A 20,153-nucleotide genomic window follows, 5' to 3' on the forward strand; every position below is an offset into this window, starting at 1 on the left:
GCTCCAACAAGTCAGTTTGAGGCTTATCATGGTTTCCTGGGAAAATCATGCCTCCATGATCTTTAGATATTCGGCATGATTCAGTGTTTGCTCCTACTCCCACCCCCACTCCTACAGGTGTCAGATTACAAGAGATTGAGCTAACTTGCAGTGAAATATTTCAATATCACTTTGTGTGGGTAGTGTACTTTGCGGTGGACGGACATTACAAACCGCGCCTTTTCATACGCAAAATGGACATAAGACACCTCAGCTTCTTGTCACTGGTAAGAATGTATCATTGCTTGTTTATTTTTCAAATGAAAGTGACATTTTTGATACATTTTTGATTTGCAGAGCACCCCTATAAAACATAAAAAAGCGATAAAAAATCTGGTTTATAAAATGTCTTAGTTTGAATTTTCATTGTACAGTTTTATTCATCCTATACTTATTGACAGTTTAAAACATTGATCTTTTACTTATTTAGCAGTGAAAATACTAAGAAAATGTCAAATGCTGGTCATACCTGAGAAAAAATATATGTAACGGAGTTATCCGTTATCAACCAAAAAATGACAAGTATGTAAATAGAGACGGCAATTCCCATTTTCTTGACCAAAATCTAAATGTATTTATGCAACACTGTGATCATGTGTAGTTTTGGGGAGTTCAGTCATCCTTCGCCGGCGTTTTGCTGCGACACAAGAGAAACTGGATTATAGACACGTTCACTATTGATGAGGCTTACACTGGTCCTTTCCCATACAACGTTGGCAAAGTGAGTTTTCACATAGCATTCTAAAATGCTTATCTCTACGAGTAGAAAATGAAACCAACATTTCCTGTCTTTGCTTCAGATTGCAGCGGAAAACAACTACACCAACTTCGAAATTCATGGTCAAGGAGTTGACCTGGAACCCTTTGGATTGTTGAGTATCAACTCGTATTCTGGAACTGTTACTGTTCAGGACCATGTGGACTGTGAGAAGTTTGAAGGTTTAAAGGTTAGAGGAAGAACCGCTGAGTGATGACAGTATTTAGGGTGTGCTGTGAGAAAATATTCTTTGTGTGTTTGTCTGTCTAAAAATAGTTGTCTTTGCAGGTAAAATTTAAGGCTCAAAAGAGAGAAAGCAAAGAAGTCATACAGTTGGGTGTTCTGATTATCATCAAAGATTCAAATGATAATCCTCCACGATTTTCCCAAGATTTGTATGAAATCCGTGTCAATGAATCAACTTTGCAAGGTAAGGTTTATGATTTTGAACGGACCCTATGAGATTATTTTCTTTTTTTGGTTTGCAAAATGTCCTTCTTTATTGTTTTATTTACAGGCTTTGATTTGATTCGTCTGCAAGTCACAGATGCGGACAGAAGTGAGGAGAACAACAACTTCACACTTCGAATAGTCTCGGTTGATCCCAAACCACATGACTTGGAGTTCTACTTGAAGGAGGTTCGGACCATTGGGTTTAAAGGATGTTTGGACTATGAGGTAAGTGTTTACTGACTGCGACCTGATGCTCCGGAGCCACATGCCGCTCTTTTATCCCTTCATTGACACTTTTTGGCTTTAATCAAAAAAAGTTAACATTTTAAATAAATTATAGATTTGTTAGTTAAAGGGTCTATAGCATGGGTGTGAAATTCAGTTGGATAGGGGGCCATAATCCAAAACACACTTTAGGTTGAAGACCACACAGGATAAACATTTAATGAACACACTAAATGTACTTAAAAAGTAAAAACATAACTTTTTAACAGTACTATGAATAAAAACAGGAAGGAATATTATTCCAGAATAAATCAACTTAAACCTAAAATAACTTTAAATATTTTACACTCCGTAAAAATGTATTTTGTCCAAATTATACAAGTTAGAATTAAGCTCAAGAAGCAATAAAAATAGCAATAAAATAAAATGATCTGAAAGGCCAGACAGAATTATCCGGCGGGCCGAATCCGGCCCCTGGGCCTTGACATTGACTCATATGGTCTATAACACACTATTCTAAGACTTTCGGCAAGTTAGGTGCAAGAGGAACAGCTTCCTCTCAGAGTCGATGGTAAAATGAAAGCATTTTGCCTTTCACCGCTAGCTCTGTGGAGTAAGTGGGCGTGTTTGTTAGCCTGGGGGCGGTGCTGGAAGCTCAGACTCTTCCTGGAAGGGGCTGTTACCTACTTTGTGATATCACAATGTGAGGTCTCCGTCGTTTTCATAAATTGGGAGGGTCTTGTGCTCAGAGAGCAGGATTTTTAGCCCTTGTGCTACCCTTGGCATGTTTTCATTAAAAGTGGGATCATGTGGATGCTGAACTTTTTTTTTCACAGATTTTTTATCTTTACTGGTGTCAGTTGCAGACATAAAATCTTGTCCACCTTTGTTATGGGAGGGATCACACATCAATGTAAGGATGGGGTCATCTGGACCCCATAAGATAGGGATGCTCAGATGTGTGAATTGGGCAAGATACCACATTGGAGTTGATTTTTGTGAGTAAATAGCTTTATAGATCATTTAAAAGCTAAAAAAAAAATTCTTAATATAAGCTTGAGCTCATTTTCTTACAGTATATCTGGTTGCTGTTCATAGACAAAAATCCTTGAAGTGCAAGATGCATTTTATTTTGAAAGGAACTTGTATGTGCTGCAGTCAAAAGTGATAAAATAGTAATATTTGAATATAATCTGCTTTAATTGAATCATTTTAAATATTTAAAAGCTATTTTTTAAAATTAAAGGCTTGATAACCACAAAAATATAAACAAATTGTATTTTTCTAAATAGTAAAGTGAGAATTTTCAGCTCTCTTTAGGGTTTTAAACTGGACTAAATGGCTCTTTTAGCACTAAAGGTTGCAGACTCCTCATCTAAGTGAACCATCAAGCTTTTGCTGTTTTATCTTGTTAGAAGGACAGTAATGAGGAATTATTATTAATGAGACCCATTGTTTCTGCATCACAGATGTTCCGGGATTTTGTCAAAAAATAAGCAAAAACATCTTATTGATAACCAGAGGTCAGTGATGTCCAGTTTTAAATAGTTGTTCTAATCCACTAATCATTACAATTATCTATATGATCCAACAGAAAGCAAATAAATATACCATTACAGTGGAAGCCAAAGACAGTGGAAATCCAAAGCCTCTTTCCAGCACATGTAAGGTCATAATCAACATTGAAGATGGAAACAACAACCTTCCTGTGATTACAAAACAAACGGTAAGCTATGCACTTTGTTTCTAGGTATTTTTAGAAGCGGCTGAATTTAACCTGTTTTGCAGCATTCTTTATTGTTATCTACCTTAGAACTCAAGGAAAGTGAAGGAAGGGGAGAAAGATGTCCTTGTTTCACGTCTACAAGTTAAAGATGAAGATTCTAAAGGTACCAAAGCCTGGAAGGCAAAATACCACATCCATGGAGACACCGATAACAACTTCAGAATCACTACTGACCCAGACACAAATGAGGGACTGTTGTTTGTGCAAAAGGTACATTTTTCTTAAAGTGACTATGTCGATGTAAACAAATACTTTTTGTTTTGAAATAAATAAAACAACAGTTCTATCTATTGAGAGGAATCATTACAAGTTTTTAAGGCCTCTGAAAAGTCAAATAACTGACCAGTTTTGTCAATGTACTTCGTATTTCATTACACAAAAGACTGCAAAGTTAAATGGTGGAAATGGTATCTTGAAAACTTGTTATCCTGCAAGTGAGTTATTAAAAGAGAAAATGTGAACTTAAAGAAACATTTTCATACAATAGTAAACGCCCAAGGACACTAGGCTCGTTTCCACTGAGTACCGTAGTCCAGACTAGACTGGTCCAGACTGGATTTCTGGACTTTAGAGCGTTTCCATTACAAAATTGACCTGATAAGCAGGAGTGACTGGTCCCATTTCTGGTCCCCCGTTGGTCCATAAAAAAATGGAATGGACCAGTCAGGTCGAAGCTTCTGTTGTCACACGATGTAACCCAGTGATTGGTGCAAAGGTATTACGACAACAGCAAGCATCCGAACAGCGCTTTTCCCAACTTAAGATCCAAACTGAAAGTTTTGCCTCTTTTCGGCTGTATTCTTTTTCACTCCCAGCAATCTTCTTGCAAAGAATAATTTATTGAAGAACTGCTCACCATTAGTTTAATTCAAAACAGACTGTTCCGAAGGGTAGAGGCCGGCTTCATCCACAATAAACACCTGCTCCGGATTATAATTATCCTCCGCGGTTATCTTTTTCATTTCTGTCTGTTTCTGAGTCAGCTGATGTAGCTTCTCTTTTGCTGGAGTCTCACCATTTCGACACATAGCTATGTCATCGGTCTACATGCGCCTTGACGATCCATGGAAACGCTCACTCTAATTGCCCCGACCATTCTAAACCGGCCAAGGGATCCGTACCGGTCTGTGCTGCTCAGTGGAAATCTGCTCTAGTAAAAATGGACTGAAATTGTGTATTTTTGTTTAAAAGAGTTTTTAGTTTCTTCTTTGTCTTACAGCCTTTGGACTACGAAGACGAGCCAGTGAAGAACTTAACAATCACTGTAGAAAATGAGATCCCATATTTCTCATGCAAAGTGGTGGAAAAAAGAAGTGGTAGTCTTTGGAAAACAGAAGTTATTACTCAGACCTCCTACACTGGGGCTACCTATGAAAGTGATACAAACAAACAACAACATTCACACAGCTTCAGAGTAACAGTGGATGTCGAGGACATAAACGAACCCCCAGTCTTTGGGAAACAAGAAAAAGAGATTTCTATGAGTGAGAACGATCGGGTTGGGAAGTATCTGGAGACCTTTACGGCTATAGATCGTGATGTTACAAGCTCAAAGGAAATTCGGTAAGATGTGATGGAATTTTCAGAGAGCTGAACTCCACAATTATGTTCATTGCTTTTCCTAATTGTAGTTTTTGAGGCAAGCAAAACCAGATACACGTGATGAAATGCCATGGCTCTTAACACACCTGATTTTAACAACTATCACTCTTACGTTTCTGAGGTAAACACAGTAATTAAGTTTATCACCTCTAAATTTGAGTCAGATGTGTCAGAGCAAGACAAAGCAAAACATTATCAGTGGGACTTGAGGAGCAGGATTGTGAAACACTGATTTGAGTCAGGGTGCTCTGCTGACCGAAGTCTGAATGTGTCTTTTTTTGGTACAGATACCTTAAAGGGAAGGATCCAGCTAACTGGGTTACAGTGGACCCCATCAGTGGAACCCTAAAAACATTAAGCAACTTAGACCGGGAATCCCCTTTTGTTACAAATGGTGTCTATGTAGTCACAATATGTGCAGTTGATGATGGTAAGAACCAGAGCAGTACACCCATACATCAAGACTGTATTTTCTGCACTATAGGGTGCCCTGTCAGTGAATGGTCTATTTTGTAAGTTATGTCATTTATAAGACGTACCAAACTGTTGTACATTAGGCGCGACAAAAGAGTCAGAGATGTCCTTCCATTCATCACACTTTAACTGTGTTCACAGTACCTCTTCTTAGCGCATTCTTGCTAAACCCATTTTCTTTTATTAATGATATAGTTCATTAATTATTCAAATTTTAAACTGACCAATCAAATGCCTCAATAAAAGCATGTGGCCCCCACCTATAATGTTCGAAGCGTTTGGCAGATTCTCCCAAGTCTGCTTTCTTTGGAAGGGGTGTGGCTTTCCAACAAGCGAGAGTGGTTACCATTGAACTATTGACTCAGACCTACTTGGACCAATCACTGCTTACTAACGTTATCTGGTTCCAACATAGTGAAGTCTGTGACTGAAACTGAAGTGACTTTATTTCGTTGGAACTGGAGGTAAGGCTTTTTCTGTGGGTGACGTCCAGCAGTGATAATAATATGTCTGTGATTGCTACAAAAGTTTTTCAGTCTGTTTGTGGGGCGTGCTGAAAGTTAAACTAGTTGGATTTTGTCTAATCAAGGACTTGGCTTTAGTTTGGGTATCTTCTCTTTCAATACATGTAAGTGACAAACATTTAAAAAAATGATCATAAAGGAAGAAAATTAATTGTATGACACCAAGTCATATATGAGAATACAGCTTTGAAAGGAAAACCTTGGAGCAAGGTTTGCACCACTTTGACATTTCGCACCAAACCTCTTCCAACTGTGAGTATATGGGCTAGTATCAAAAAGCGACAGAACACCATATGTTAATAACACTTTCAAAAACTAGCGTTCACTGCGTTCTTGAACATACCACACATGCCCACAGTGTACACACCTTTATAGTGCAGAAAATACAGTACAAATGACTTTTTGTCATTGTATTTTTTCATTGTGAAGTATACTTTTGGTTTCCAGGTGAACCCCCACAGACAAGCACTGCAACCCTCAGCATCTACATAACAGATGAGAATGACAATCTTCCATACCTGGCTGTAAACCGAATTGACATGTGTCTTTCTGATAAACCCTCATTGAGCAACATCACAGCTTTGGACTTGGATGGGGATCCCTACAGTGGGCCTTTCGGGTTCAATCTTCTTGGAGATGTAAAAGACAAGTGGAGAGTCGAACCTGAGTTAGGTCAGTCATTAATCTGACAAACTTGTACTTGAAAAAGATTTCGGTTACACTTTCACAAAAATGTCACAGAGGTCTATGAATAAAAAAAGGTTTATTTAAAAATCTCAGCTTAATGTCACATGTACAGACTTTACTCTAACATGTATCTGTTTTGGGTGTACAGGATATTCTGTAAATCTAGTGAAAGAAGGCAATGTTCATTCCGGATTCTACAATTTGCTGCTGGAAGTGTCTGATGTTCAAGGAAAGGCGGCTGTTCACAACCTGACAGTAACTGTGTGTGACTGTTTGAACCCCAAAAACCCAAACTGTATGACACGAAAAGCTACTACATTCACAATAAGGCGGGGGTTCCTGGCAATTTTTCTTTTCTCCATGGTGCTATTTGCAGGTGGGAATATAAATGGAAAAATATTTTATTTAAAAAAGACATCGTAAGAAACCAGCTAATTCAGAATTTTCCTCTTTAAATTATAGGGATCCTTCTTTTTTCTTTTGTCATATCATGCAAGAAAGAGAAGGTGCCATTTCCTTTTGAGTTTTCTGAACAACTATTGATGCCCAGTAACACTGAAGAACCTGGAACTGACTGCATGGTAAATTTTCCAATTTATCTGGATTTTATGTGCCTCTGAAACACATATAAACACCCACAAGCATATGTTAAGCAAATGCATTTGTTAAATTGTTGTAAAGCAAACACTCAAAACTCAATATTTTTAAGGTGACTCTGCCACCACGACTGAAATGTGGAAAAACAGAACAAACTGCAGTGAAATCTCAAGATCAAACTGTGTTGATGAAACAAGCAAGTGTGGTAATGTGCACATCTTTGTGGCTCAATTAATAACAGTCTAAAAATATATTGTTACATACTATAATAATTGTGGACCCCCTTTCCCGCTCCCTGCTCACAGGTGAACTGCAGTGCCATGGCAACAACTGCAGTAAATTCTGGAAGCTCAGAGAAGTCTTCAGAGTTCCAAAGTCAGACACCTGTGAGTAAATGTCAATTTTGTTGCTCACTTTTTGCCATATCCCCTCAGGGATCGCCACGGTGTATCAGATTTCACTGATCTACATGCTTGATTAGGTAGAAAGATGCCCCTCTTGACACAACCATGAATTTTATCCAGACTGAGGACCAGCTGCTCAACAGTTCCGCCATGCGACTCAGACACAAATGTGTCTTTAAATTAAAATATAAGATCGATACTTGGTGGGAATCCATCGAGAATCAATTGCAGGACTAAATATCGCGATACATCAAATATCGATATTTTGGCACACCCCTACACAGTAGTACATAGAAAACTGGACTTGGTTTATTTGTTTTCATTTGAGCAGTTAAGCCTGTTTTTTTAGGAGACTTTTTCAATTTATTTGAGAAATTAAGTATAGAATTGAGAAAGCCCCCTAGAGAAGATGTTGAAATTCTTGAATAATAATAATAGATAAACTAAGACTGTTTTTTTATGTTCTACTTCTATGAAATCCTACTGCATGAATTAGAAAAAAACTATTTGTAATAGTTGACTTTTCTTCTTGATCACTTTGACATTTTATTTTTTTTTGGCCAATTTCCTTTCTTTTCTAGAAATAACATCTCCTTGGAATGTGGAATGTATTGATAATTGTATTTTTCTTTTTTTTTTTTNNNNTGTCTTCGATCAATTCGAAGACCCAGTCTCCAAATTGAAAGAGCAGCACCAAACCTTGTGTTGTTACATCACCAGAGGAAACCATCCATTGATGGGGTAAAACATTATATCTCTCTGTTCAAATGTATATACATGTTTAAACAATTAAAGCACTTCTGGAAGAGATCTACTCTCAGATTGAATGGTAGTTCAGAACCATAAGGGTAATAAAAACAATGTTTAAAAAGAGAATTAAAAGGCAAAAAGTTTAATTGTGTCATAATCCAAATGGCTTAATCATTTTTATCTTTTTCCTTTTCTAGTCTGTACACCAGCAGAGAAAAAATTCCAAATCTGTAGCTTTTACAGGATGTCATCAAAAGGTATATATGAAAGGGTCAATGCATTCTTTTTACACTCTTTTGAAATTCTAGTTCCCGAATTATATATAAAAAAATGTATATAAAAAGCAGAAACTGATGCCGTTGTGTATTATTTTTCAAGGGTTTTCTGGGTCAAAATGTCCTTTATCAAGAAATTGTGTTGAAAAAGGCCCTAATGACGATGACGGCTAATCAAAAGGCATCAGGAGAAGAACTCTGTGATTATGAACCTCATGTGTACACCGAGGAGGGAGACTCGGAGCACAACTATGACCTTGATGTCATCTCCATCACTGAAGACTCCTCTGACACTGACTGGGACTTGGATTCACGGTTCAGTACTCTGGCTTCCATATGTATGCCTAGCAGCATCACTGGTACAAAAACATTCAACGGCAACGCTGATCACTAGAGGGCAGTAATTCCTCACATCTATTGGGTTGTTGGGACAAAAAAGGGACAATAGGACCACTTTTTTTAATGTTTATAAATGGATATTGAGAGGATGCTGTCCCTAAAAACCCTCACTGAATTAAAATGTTCTGTATTTTGCTGTTTTTGTTTTTTTGTTAAGTCTATGTTATGTACTATTGTCCAAGACTGACATCTACAGGATGTCCACTTGGGTGCACAGAAGAAGACAAACCAGAAGAAGAGCTGCTGGGGCCTATCAACTGCTCCCCTTTCAATGGACTAAACCAGGGGTCAGCAACCTTTTCTATTGATCAAAACCTAGAAATAAAAAGTGCCCTGTGCCAAACAGGATCATCTCAGTGCAGCTCTGGGCAGCTAGTAACCAATATTGTGCAGCATTAAATAATATTTGCTTTTAACTCATAAAAGATCAAACTTTTTACCAAAGTTTTGCTTTGCAGATAAATCTGTGCAGTCTGGAGGTAACGTTGAGCAAACAAAACATCTTCAGGTCAACAGGGATGTAAAAACCTACATAGTTCATCATCTATGTGCACTTCAGCCATCAATTTATAAATGTAAGTATCTAAATTAAACAAATGAAAATTAGGTAATCCTAACTTAAAAAAAATACTATTTTATTTTTCTTGTATTTATTTTTTGTTCTTTTTCCCCTCTGTCCTCAGCAATCTTTTAGTTTGAGGTTGGACCTTGGTAGTCTTTGTTTACGGGCTTTGTTTATTTGTTTTGCAGTTTTGGTTAGGCAGCCATTAGGAGGGAGCTGCTGACTCTGACGGTCGACATGGCTAGTCAGCAGTCTCCCTGACTTATTTTATGTTTGGCCAAAGAGCCTCCATGGAGAGATCAAAGAGCCACATGTGGCTAGGGGTGGGCGATATGACGATATAGACAATGTGTCATTTTTGAGAGATTGTTTTATCGTGATCTTCTACGAAAAGCTGTAAGAGCGAGAAGGCAAAAGTTTGTTAACTGCCTGTTACTTTAAATCCGAGCTGCTCCTCCTCCCCGATGTGCTTTATTTTAATACATTTGAAATTAAAATTTGAATATAAACATTTGTTGAAAATGTTTTTACTTTTTTCAACAAAAATTATTATAATTCCTTTTTCTTAACTTGAATTTATTTTAAAGAAATCGCGATAAAATCATAATCATGAAATAAAATTGAAAACATCGTGATTTTTTTTTTTTTGCCATATCACGCAGCCCTACATGTGGCTCTGGAGCCGCAGGTTGCAGACCCCTGGACTAAACCATCAGCTGTTTTCTGGGAAATGCTGTTTTTAGAACTTCTTTTTTTAATTTTTGAATCATTGCATTTACAATATAGTCCATCACTCAGTTTGTATGACCTCTGTCCATAGTGACAGCTGCGTCTATCATAACAAGTTTGTTAGTTTTTTTAACAATGGTTCTTAGTGTATTTTATAAACATTTTCTTCGTTTTTGTGAGCTTTAGAATGTTTTAATAGAAGAAGTGACGTTATTTGCTATATAAAGTAATATAATTCATAGCATAATTTGATGTAATAATTGTAAACACAAAACAATTTGTCAATAAGAAAACTATTGAATTAAAAAAACACAATTCTGTTAGGATTTGTTTTTTATTAATAACTTAACCTTTACTACCATTTTAAACTCAAGGGCTTTTTGTTTGGTTTTCCAAACCCATTACCATCATATAACTCTCTGAGGTGGAGGATAAGCTCCTCTGTGTTCTGTCCAGTCAGCGCTGACACAGGGATGACCCTTTGGTTGACGGTGTTTCTGAGAATCTCCAGCTTTTCTCTGGCCTCAGGTAGGTCCATTTTGTTGGCTATAACAGCCTGGGGGCGCTGGGACAGACCTGGGTCATACCGGTCCAATTCATAGCACAAGTGTTGAAGCTGGGTCCAAGGCTCGGGCGCCGACAGGTCCAGAACAAAGAGGAGGAAACGACAGCGCTCTATGTGACGCAGGAAAGAAATCCCCAGGCCTCGATTTAGGTGCGCCCCCCGGATGATGCCGGGGATATCTGCAACTGTGAACAGAAAAAAGGGAATAATTTTAAGTACCACAAAAGCTGGAAATGGTTCAGAATACTCCAGTGGCTTTAAAGAATTACCTGCAACTTGTTCGTGATCCCTGTACGTGATGATTCCCACATGTGGGTTGAGGGTTGTAAACGGATACGCAGCCACAGCAGGCCTAGCATTAGAGATGGCTCTCAGAAGAGAGGATTTCCCAGCATTTGGAAAGCCAATCTTCAGGTACAAAGAAAAAAGCACTTCAGTATATTGCCAATGATGAAATTTTTATTATTTTCAAGTCCCAGTTCGATTTTCTTTTTATGTATCTAAAAGTGTTCCCAGTGGTCTTTTAATTATAATTAATAGTGTTTTTTACCCAAGATCCAGAAACCCGATTCAGTTCCTAGGACTTAGCCTTTGCAGGGTGGCAGGAGTTAATCAGAAATTTATATCTGAGTTGTAGGCGGGACATATAGTAGGAAGTAAGCCTGCACTCAGTTCCCATCATTTTTTTGCTTACAATTTCCCCACTAACTTAGAGTCGCTCACATCCTCAATAATATTAGCAGTGCAACAAAAATGGTGAGCAATATCAGTGCTATCAAGCGGTACAGTTTTAAGCTAGATGCCAGATCAGATGATAAAAATGAAGATGTGCGTGGATCTAGTGGTCTACAAGTGGATGCATTGGAAGTAGGGGTATAACAGATCACAAAACTCACGATTTGGATCAATAAAAATAAAACAATAAAAAAAAAACAATATAAAAGCCATGTCAAAACATGTCATTTCTAATTACATTTATATATCCGGAGACCAAAGCTACAAAAACTGAGAAAATAATTCTTAAAAATAGTTTTGAAAATACTAAATCTATCTGGAGAGTACCCCTTAAAATGCACATTTTCTCATCCCACCCCCCTAATATCCAAATTAACTTGTAAAAAAAAAAAAAAAGTTAAAATTAAACTTAAAACTCATTTTTGGTATTTTTTTATTGTAACTAACTGTGGAAAATTTTAATATCTAAAATAATTATCCATAAAACATGGCACTGTTGTTCCTGCTTTTCCTGGTGATATATGATCCCTTTGGCTTGCCATACTACCGTCTCCTGACAACACGTTAAAAGGAGCAGCGGCTTTCTCCTGTGTGGAACAGTTGCTACTCTTAACTGGGAGATTTTCTGAACCCATAGAGACGTGTGCTGCTAATTTACAACAATTTGAAAAAAAAAATACTCAAAAATGCAATTTTAAGCTCAACTTTCTTTATACATACCCTCTATCATCAGAAAAATGCAACATGAACATTTTAAAAACACAAAAAACATTATTTTTATTGGAGTAAAGCTTTAAATCTCTCTTCAGAAGTAGAGTATTAGCCTCACCAGTCCAGCGTGGGCCATGGTGCGCAGCTCTAGTTGAAGGACCCGCTCCTGTCCATCCATACCTGAGGTTGCCGTCATCGGGGCACGGTTTTCGTTTGACAGAAAAAAACGATTCCCTTTCCCACCGGTTCCTCCAAACGCAGCCAGAAACTCCTGGCCGTGCACAGCGAGATCCGCTACAGTTTTACCCAGCTCCTTCACCACCGTTCCTAAAGGCACCTTCACACATAAACACACCTGTCAGGTGAGTTTAAACAAACATGAAATGATGAAAAGTGCAGACTCACAGAAATGTACGTCGGTTTGCCGTTTCGACCGTAACAATTCTTGCTGCCTCCTGCTTCCCCATTTTCTCCTTTGTAGACCGGAACCACCTGTGCCAAGGATCGGACAACTCTGTCAGCTGAAAACACAGACAAGTTTGAACAAAATGGGTTTGTCAAGTTTGGTGATTATCTAAAAATAGATCAACACTTTAGTTTTATCTTTTAGCCTAATGCCAGAATTAGATTAACTCTTTAAGACAAACTCACCTTTTATAATGATGCTTCCTCCATCGCCTCCATTTCCTCCGTCGGGTCCACCCCACTCTTTCCGAGGCTCGCTGTGAAAGCTGCAGGCACCTTTCCCTCCAGAACCAGCCACCAGCTTCACACGGCGATGGTCCACGAAATGACGGGTCTGGGGATCAAATTTAGGGGAACGTTTTATCCAAAACACGTAAAATAAACAGCCGTTGTTCCAACAATAGAACACATTTATTTATCTTTGTGGATCCAATTCAAATCAAACATTATTTATCCCCAAGGGGCCACTTCTTTCAAGGTGCAAACTGTACCTTGAAATTGCATTAACATATACAAAAATAAAAGTAAAAATTGTGACAATTAGAGGGGAAAAAAATGGGAAATTAAGTCTATAACTATTTATTATTTTTATTTTTTATTGGAACATAAGGATGCAGTCACTCTATCAGAACTAAATTAATTAATTCATGACAATTCTTTATGAAATTATTTAATAAATAATGATTTGTTGAAGTTGAGCAAACATTTTTTGATCTATTATAATGGGAAAACCTCACTAGCACATGTGTTGGGCATTAAAGTAACTTACTATGTCGATGAACGTCTGACACTTACCAGTTTCTTCTCAGACATCTCCCTCTTCTTGTGGTTTTGGGGGGCTTGTTTAGCGGACAGCATCGTGGAGGTGCTGACGTCCCTCACACGAATGGCTGCCACCCCCCACAGTAACGAAACAGCAGAACTTAACACGCTCAACGCGTCTTTCCGAACCAGCTCGTCCATGTTCCGTCTTGTAAGAGTTTCGGCGGAGGCCAACTGAGAGGTTGTAGCTTTCCTCAAGAAGGTCAACATCGTGTCGGTGACACATGTAAGCTAACCACGAATGTTTTCAATAAACAATTTCCGTATAACAATGCATCACTAAGTCTAATAAAATAGTAATAAATTTGACGAAGTTTACACAAAGCCAACGATTATTACATTCATTATATGTTAACTATAAATTAGTCAGAATTGGTAAACGCGGCTTCACAGAAGTTACATTACAAATAAAATACCAGTAGAAATGCGCGAAGTAACTACGGAATCCACAAAGGCACAATTTTCTTTTTCTTCTGGTTAGTATTTACTGTAATGGCACACTAGCGCCATCTACTGATCTGGAGAGTGAAACACAACTTTTTACTGTATTAGTTTACAGAAGTTTTACCTTTGGAAGGGGAAATCGGGAATTTTGGGAATGCACGATGACAACTTGAATCTCTGCGGTATTGCTAGTTGTTTTTATTTTAATGTATTTGTGTTTTACTTTATTGTTTTCCGTCTTGTTTTTTTTTTTTTTACAATTCTTGAACAATTGTAATGAGGCTTAGACACGACAATGTATTAAAAGATTGTAGGAGGTACCAGAAGATATAATATTTAGAAAAAACTGGTATAAATATTTTCAAATAAAAACGAATTAGAAATAAAACAAGAAGTGCAGAAATCATTTGTGAATTATCTTTAGGTGGAGGAATAAGGAGAAAAAACATTATATATATATACAGTTTTGTTAACAGAAACAAGCAAAATGTTTGGATTTATTTAGAATCAAAAAACAGGGAAATGTTTAGGTGTTTTTGTACACATTGTTTTGAGAAATAAGTCAAAAGTTAATAAATATTATTTTCTAAGAAATTTATGTTCTTCCAATTCCATGGAAAATTTTAGCAATAGGTTTACACCTTCTTTAGGTCTTCAATTAGATTTTTAAAAAAATAATATAAAAAGTGGGATAAAAGACAAAGCATATTCATATTATATGTTTTTCCATATAAGAATTGTGCATAAAAATAGACCACAATCATTTTGTTATTTTATAAATAGCACAATCGCTGAATGAATGAAACACATTGAGTGTAAAAATACTCAAACTTTTTCATTGACTCATCTCCCCTCAAATAAAACCTCAACTGTAAAGGTGCGTTTGTTGCCTGATCGTACGAGTATGGCTGCTGGGTTTGAGCTCCCTGTGATCCGGTATTATCCGTACTGGTACTGGGAATACTGGGATGCTCCTCCCTGCCCCGGACCATTCTTTAGAATTGGCTTCAAGCACAAAATATGACGTGGTACGTGTTACTCTCACCATATCCCTGAGATTGCCCACTGTAGCCTTCTGTGAGGAGTACTGCTCCTGCCCTGAACCCTGCTGGAACTGACTGTGCTGCTGGCTGTACTGCAAGTTACCTAGACAAGTGGATGCTGTTGTTTTTAGAATTTAGATATTAGAAAACTAGAAATAAAATGTACAGATGAAGAAAAAATGAAGAATTGCTACCTCCGTCATAGTAGTGCTGTGATGCTTCGTAGCCTTGTTCACCACGTAAAGAGAGCAGATATGAGTATTCTCCTTGACCTGTCAAGAACATCTTTAAACATCTGGAGAATTCTTCCCTATCCATATAAAATGTCGACCCAATGAAAAGTCACTGTGTAAGAACTGATGCCACACTTATGTTTTTAAATAAATGATGGCTTTGAGGAGGAGCTCGGGTTTCTTCTCGGGCTGGTCTGTCTGAGTGTGCTGAAAGGATGGAGAGGAGTAAGAATTATTGTTCAAGGCTCGTGTAAATGTGGTAAATGGGTGTGCACCATTATCATCAGTGTAATACTGCTGGTTTGAAGGCCCACAGGAGCTCTGAATGTGTCCTTACTGCTCTCTGTCGAACTCCTCCTGACCCTGGAACTGCTGTGCAGATCCTGCAAGACACGTGACACGCGAGAAGATTAAAAACATTTTTTTTATATAATAACCATCATCGGATGGATAATTATTTCAAAATGATAACCTGTGAAAATTCTACATTCCAAAGTAAGAAATGACACTCATTAGTTCTAAAATGTTCATAAAATTGGATTTTGGAGTAAAATAAAGACATGATCTAGTGGCTACAAAAACTCTACTTTTACTTCTATTTAATTGTTCATCATTATTTACCCAACAAGGAAAATCTTTGTTAAAGATGAAACAAAGAGCTATGCAGTTAACACTGTCAAGCAAATTCCCGTCCTTGACTGTTTCCATGGTGAGCTGCTCCCCAAAACAGTGTGGAGTTCTGCAATTCTTTTAAATACTCACTCCGTGTTTTGGTGTTCGTGCTGCATTTTTCTGATGTTACAGAACTCCAATATATAATTAGCATTTTCTTTCCTTGGTTACTCCTCAAACACATACCGAAGGTAGTAACATCTAAAATGGCCGTAACCCAGGAATGAAATACACCCCACCGGGGTACTCTGAATGACCTGGTGAACCCAGACACACAACGAACCACCTGGAAAGGAATCATTCCATGTAAATTTGTGTGTGCCACTTTATCTTAATGACCATTTCAAAGATAAATGCTGCTGTCACACAGTGCGATGATTTTATGGTTCTTGTTTTTAGGTTGTGCTTTTTTCCCGATTTTATTTGGTTTTATTTCTTGTTCTTTTAACCTTTTTCTTTTCTTTGTCAAATGTCTTGCCTTTTGCCAACAAGAATGTAAATAAGGATGTTCTTAATCTTTCCTGCCTGCCTGGATAAATCTGTCAGAGATGTACCAAAAGTTACACAAATTACAATTTACTTTTTTTAAGTATCCTAACATTTTTTCGAAATGACAGTTTTGAGTCCAAAGTACTTAAAATTGTTCAACATGGAGTGATGCTTCTCTCAAATAAAGATCAGATGGTTTGATGCTGCTTTAGGAGAAGCATGCACATGACTTTTTTTAAATATTTCATGAATGAAATGTGGTCATCTGAAGTTGTATAAAGTTTTTGAAAGTGTACAAGAGCTAGGACATATCTTCAAGAGTTAAGGTTAAGATCAGTTGTTTTGCCTTATACTTCTAATGCATTTTTTGATGATCTGGATGGTTAAAAGGATCCATCCTAAACTGTTTACGCTCTGAATCATCACCTGGGCTTTGTTCTGTACGCACCCAAACGTCACACCAGCCACGGGTTGCCATTTCCCTGATATTGAGCAGATACTTTCCGATCGTTGCTCACTTCCACCCTCACTGAAGTACTTTAACACGACTCTATTTGAAATACTTATATTTTGTTACCTTCTGAGTGGTTTGGGCAGTGCATTTTTTTTTAAGAATTTTATTTTCTGTTAATTTAATTGGAGAAATGTGACATCTTGGCATAAAAAAATGACTATTAAAAAAAAACTCAGAAATGTATGATGTAATTGGCTTTTTTCTTTTTACTTTAACTGTTTGAAAAACAGAGTCAAATGTCAAACTATTTTTGAAGGAGCAATTGTTACTAAACGTATAAAATCTAAGGTGAACATTAACCAATGAAACCGTTTCCCTGGCATCCTCGTATCATCACAAAAAACAGACAGCTGAAATTAAACCCATTTTAGGGAAGTTTTGAATCAAATTATGTTCATTCCTTTTTTCTAACAGGAAATTTGTATAAAAAATAATGAAACACATTTATCATTTACATACATTTATAGGCAGTTTCAAAGAACATGAATTGATATTTAAGGAAGCAGTTTTAACACAAAGTCGCATATGAAAAAAGATAATGTTTCCCCAAGAGAATATATTTAAATTGAAAAAGTCAAGAGAATATTTTCTATTACAAACAACAAAAGAGAAAAAAAGTGCACAAAACGTCATATATCCACAGACAGTGGGTTAAATTTAGCTATTAATCGTTAAGGATGCCCACCCCGGGTGTTGGTTGAAGTCTGAGAAGAGCCTTGCTCTCTTCTTCCACCAAATCCACCTCTAATGCTCTGGCCCCTAAAGAACTGACCAGGGACCCCAAATGTCTCCAGATTGCGCTTGCGCTCCTCTGCCCACGTTAACCTGAAACCATCCACAAATGAGCTTAAACATTGACCTACATTTTAAAGAACAGAGACAAAAATAAAAGCATCATCACCTAAGCCCATTATCAGATGGTATGTTATCAAAGAATGACTTTGATTTGTCGTAGTATCGTTTTGGCCCCAAATGATCGTCCTCTGCGGATACATGCATCCCTTCTTTAGCGTTTCTGTGTAGTTCATGACTTCCATCTGGATAACAAGAAACAGATGAAATAAAAAGAAGGAATAAAGGTGAACTCAAACATCTATTGGACATGTCTGTCACAGAATCTCAGGATCGCTTACTCAATTTTCTAAAACTAGAAGGAAAGGGAGAAAAATTACTTCAGAATTTCACAATTAATATTTGGTTACTTCATGATCTTTGACTACTCTAATGCCTTTGAAAGTGTGACAAGATTAGCCATCACAACAATGTTTGGAACAAATCAATTTAGCTGAATCTGCCTCCTTTGAGCTGAACCACTTTAGCTGATTACCCCTTGTGCTCATTTTTTCCCTCTCCAGCTCTTCCTTTATGAACTGTGCATTTGAGGAATCAAAATCAAAGTCTGTGTCAAACTGAAGGACAGGAGACGGAACGTTATTCATCATTAGCTGGCCTCGACCATGGCTCCTGCGCCTTCTTGTTCCTAAGATTAAAAAAAAAAAATTATATTAAATTTAGGTTTTGCTTAGGAAAAAAAAAATTACAAACTAACTTATTCACACCTTGCCTTCTTCTGGGTGGCGGCCTGTTTTCAATATTCTGATGCAGCGTTTCCTGCTTTGAAGTTGTAAAAGCTGGGCCTGACCTCACTTGAATTCAAAAACATCTGTGTGTTAATTGCTCATTAAACAGAAGTTTAATCTTCTAGATTTAAAAAAAATAATAATAAAATAAAATAATAAAAGCTTAGCTCAAAGTTGTTGGTACACCTTTCCCCTTTATACTTTGTTCAAGCAACTTTAGTTCCTTACTTTTGACATCAACATCTCTTTGATTCTGGTAAGTGTCGTATCTTGGCCTCTGAAGCTGCCTCCTGTCCCACTGCTGTTCCTGGGATGAAGCCAAACCCCTCACTGGTCTGGAGTTTTCCATCTGGATGGTCTGAACAGCCTTTTCAACCATGGGGCCTCGCCTGAAATGCATGTCTTGAAGCAAAGGCCCTGCAAGATGAAGGACAAAAAAACCCAAATGCATTAAGCTTGTTTCAAAATACATTTGCACTGGCAGACTTACCAATGGCTGAAGCATATTGATGGTTCAGTAAAGAGCTGGCTGCAAGCTGATTATATGCTGGCATCTTCATGGGGCTGAGAGGTCCAAGTGTTGAACAGACATTTGAAGAGATTGCACTAGAAGACTGGAAAAAAAATTAAAATAGAATCATACAAAAATGACTATTTGGAGGGGAATGTACTGTGGTGTTCTTTAGCTTACATGAATTATTGCAGGATCTGACACAAGGCTTGAGTGATGATACACTGCGGGTTCACAGAGTGCAATATCCTTGATATCACTTCCCCGGAAAGTGATGTACTCATAGAGTTCACTTTTTGGAGGTGACGGTCTATCGGTGGGCCTTCCCTCTGTTCCAAAACACCTAACTTTGGAGAAAAAAAAATTGTCAAGTGGTGTCTTTTTATCTCTTAAAGCTGCACATATGCTACTCACCTTTAGCCAAAACTACTGTAGAATCTATTTTATCAATTGTATACAGAATCCCCTCATAACGATTTTGGGCTTTTGAGATCAGCCATATTTTACAACCAATATATGGTTTTGCTGAAGCCATTGCTGGAAAACAAACGCCTCTGCAGCTATATTCTTTAAAGACTCACGTCATATGGCAACAAACGACAGAAAAAAGAACCGGAAGTAGTTTAAATACGTTCACAGGTGACTTAAAGCCACGCCCTTTGATTAGGAAATTAAAGCACCTGACAGTGGCAGTTAAGCCTCACCCTATCAACATTCCTTCCATAAGAAAAAAACTTTAATATATATATATTTTATTTAAATAATATTTAGATTATGTGTAGAGTCTCTTGTATTTATAAATGAATAAGCTAAAATAAGTATTTATGTTGATGTAAAGGGAAATTATGGGAAATGTATATATATATATATATATATATATATATATATATATATATATATATATATATAAAATAAACAGTAACTTTACTTGATTGTTTATTTCCACTCATGTAGATTGACTGTGCTGCTCGGTAATACGGTTTTTTTTATTATAGCTAGAAGGGGAACCGATATAAACGCAGCCATTTTGAGCCGCTTGGAGCTAACAATAAAAGGTGGCGCAAACAAAATCATCCAAAAAGGGCTTCTGTTGAGCAACACAGGCG

The 20,153-nt window shown here is 37.3% G+C and overlaps 3 protein-coding genes across 4 annotated transcripts; 1 reads left to right on the forward strand and 2 right to left on the reverse strand.

Annotated features, from left to right (window-relative positions):
* Positions 1-114: 114 nt before the first annotated feature.
* On the forward strand, positions 115-9,108 carry LOC112158605 (cadherin-like protein 26). The gene is made up of 17 exons (XM_024292034.2): positions 115-266; positions 641-760; positions 840-986; positions 1,085-1,226; positions 1,314-1,474; positions 3,069-3,200; positions 3,288-3,470; positions 4,480-4,823; positions 5,150-5,292; positions 6,308-6,532; positions 6,696-6,923; positions 7,010-7,128; positions 7,257-7,349; positions 7,450-7,530; positions 8,194-8,289; positions 8,496-8,555; positions 8,677-9,108. Exons 1-17 carry the CDS (start codon positions 234-236, stop codon positions 8,965-8,967), a joined length of 2,598 nt encoding a protein of 865 aa, XP_024147802.1. The 5' UTR covers positions 115-233; the 3' UTR covers positions 8,968-9,108.
* Positions 9,109-10,589: 1,481 nt separating this feature from the next.
* On the reverse strand, positions 10,590-15,659 carry mtg2 (mitochondrial ribosome-associated GTPase 2). Its single transcript, XM_024292773.2, has 9 exons — positions 15,577-15,659; positions 15,417-15,488; positions 15,243-15,320; positions 15,051-15,151; positions 12,926-13,073; positions 12,680-12,795; positions 12,393-12,611; positions 11,098-11,236; positions 10,590-11,013 (listed from the first exon to the last, which is right to left on the reverse strand). The coding sequence occupies exons 4-9, from the start codon at positions 15,051-15,053 to the stop codon at positions 10,619-10,621; spliced, it is 1,020 nt and encodes a 339-aa protein (XP_024148541.2). The 5' UTR covers positions 15,054-15,151; positions 15,243-15,320; positions 15,417-15,488; positions 15,577-15,659; the 3' UTR covers positions 10,590-10,618.
* Positions 15,660-17,307: 1,648 nt separating this feature from the next.
* On the reverse strand, positions 17,308-19,654 carry lsm14b (LSM family member 14B). Of its 2 annotated transcripts, XM_024292774.2 has the most exons (8): positions 19,462-19,654; positions 19,228-19,394; positions 19,027-19,150; positions 18,765-18,953; positions 18,516-18,602; positions 18,284-18,436; positions 17,858-17,993; positions 17,308-17,781 (listed from the first exon to the last, which is right to left on the reverse strand). In XM_024292774.2, exons 1-8 carry the CDS (start codon positions 19,580-19,582, stop codon positions 17,628-17,630), a joined length of 1,131 nt encoding a protein of 376 aa, XP_024148542.2. In that variant the 5' UTR covers positions 19,583-19,654; the 3' UTR covers positions 17,308-17,627. The 2 variants fall into 2 exon arrangements, with proteins under 2 accessions (XP_024148542.2, XP_024148543.2); XM_024292775.2 differs by lacking the exons at positions 18,284-18,436; positions 18,516-18,602.
* Between the last annotated feature and the right edge of the window lie 499 nt (positions 19,655-20,153).

Source organism: Oryzias melastigma, linkage group LG7 (assembly GCF_002922805.2).
Source record: "Oryzias melastigma strain HK-1 linkage group LG7, ASM292280v2, whole genome shotgun sequence".
Lineage (NCBI taxonomy): Eukaryota > Metazoa > Chordata > Actinopteri > Beloniformes > Adrianichthyidae > Oryzias > Oryzias melastigma.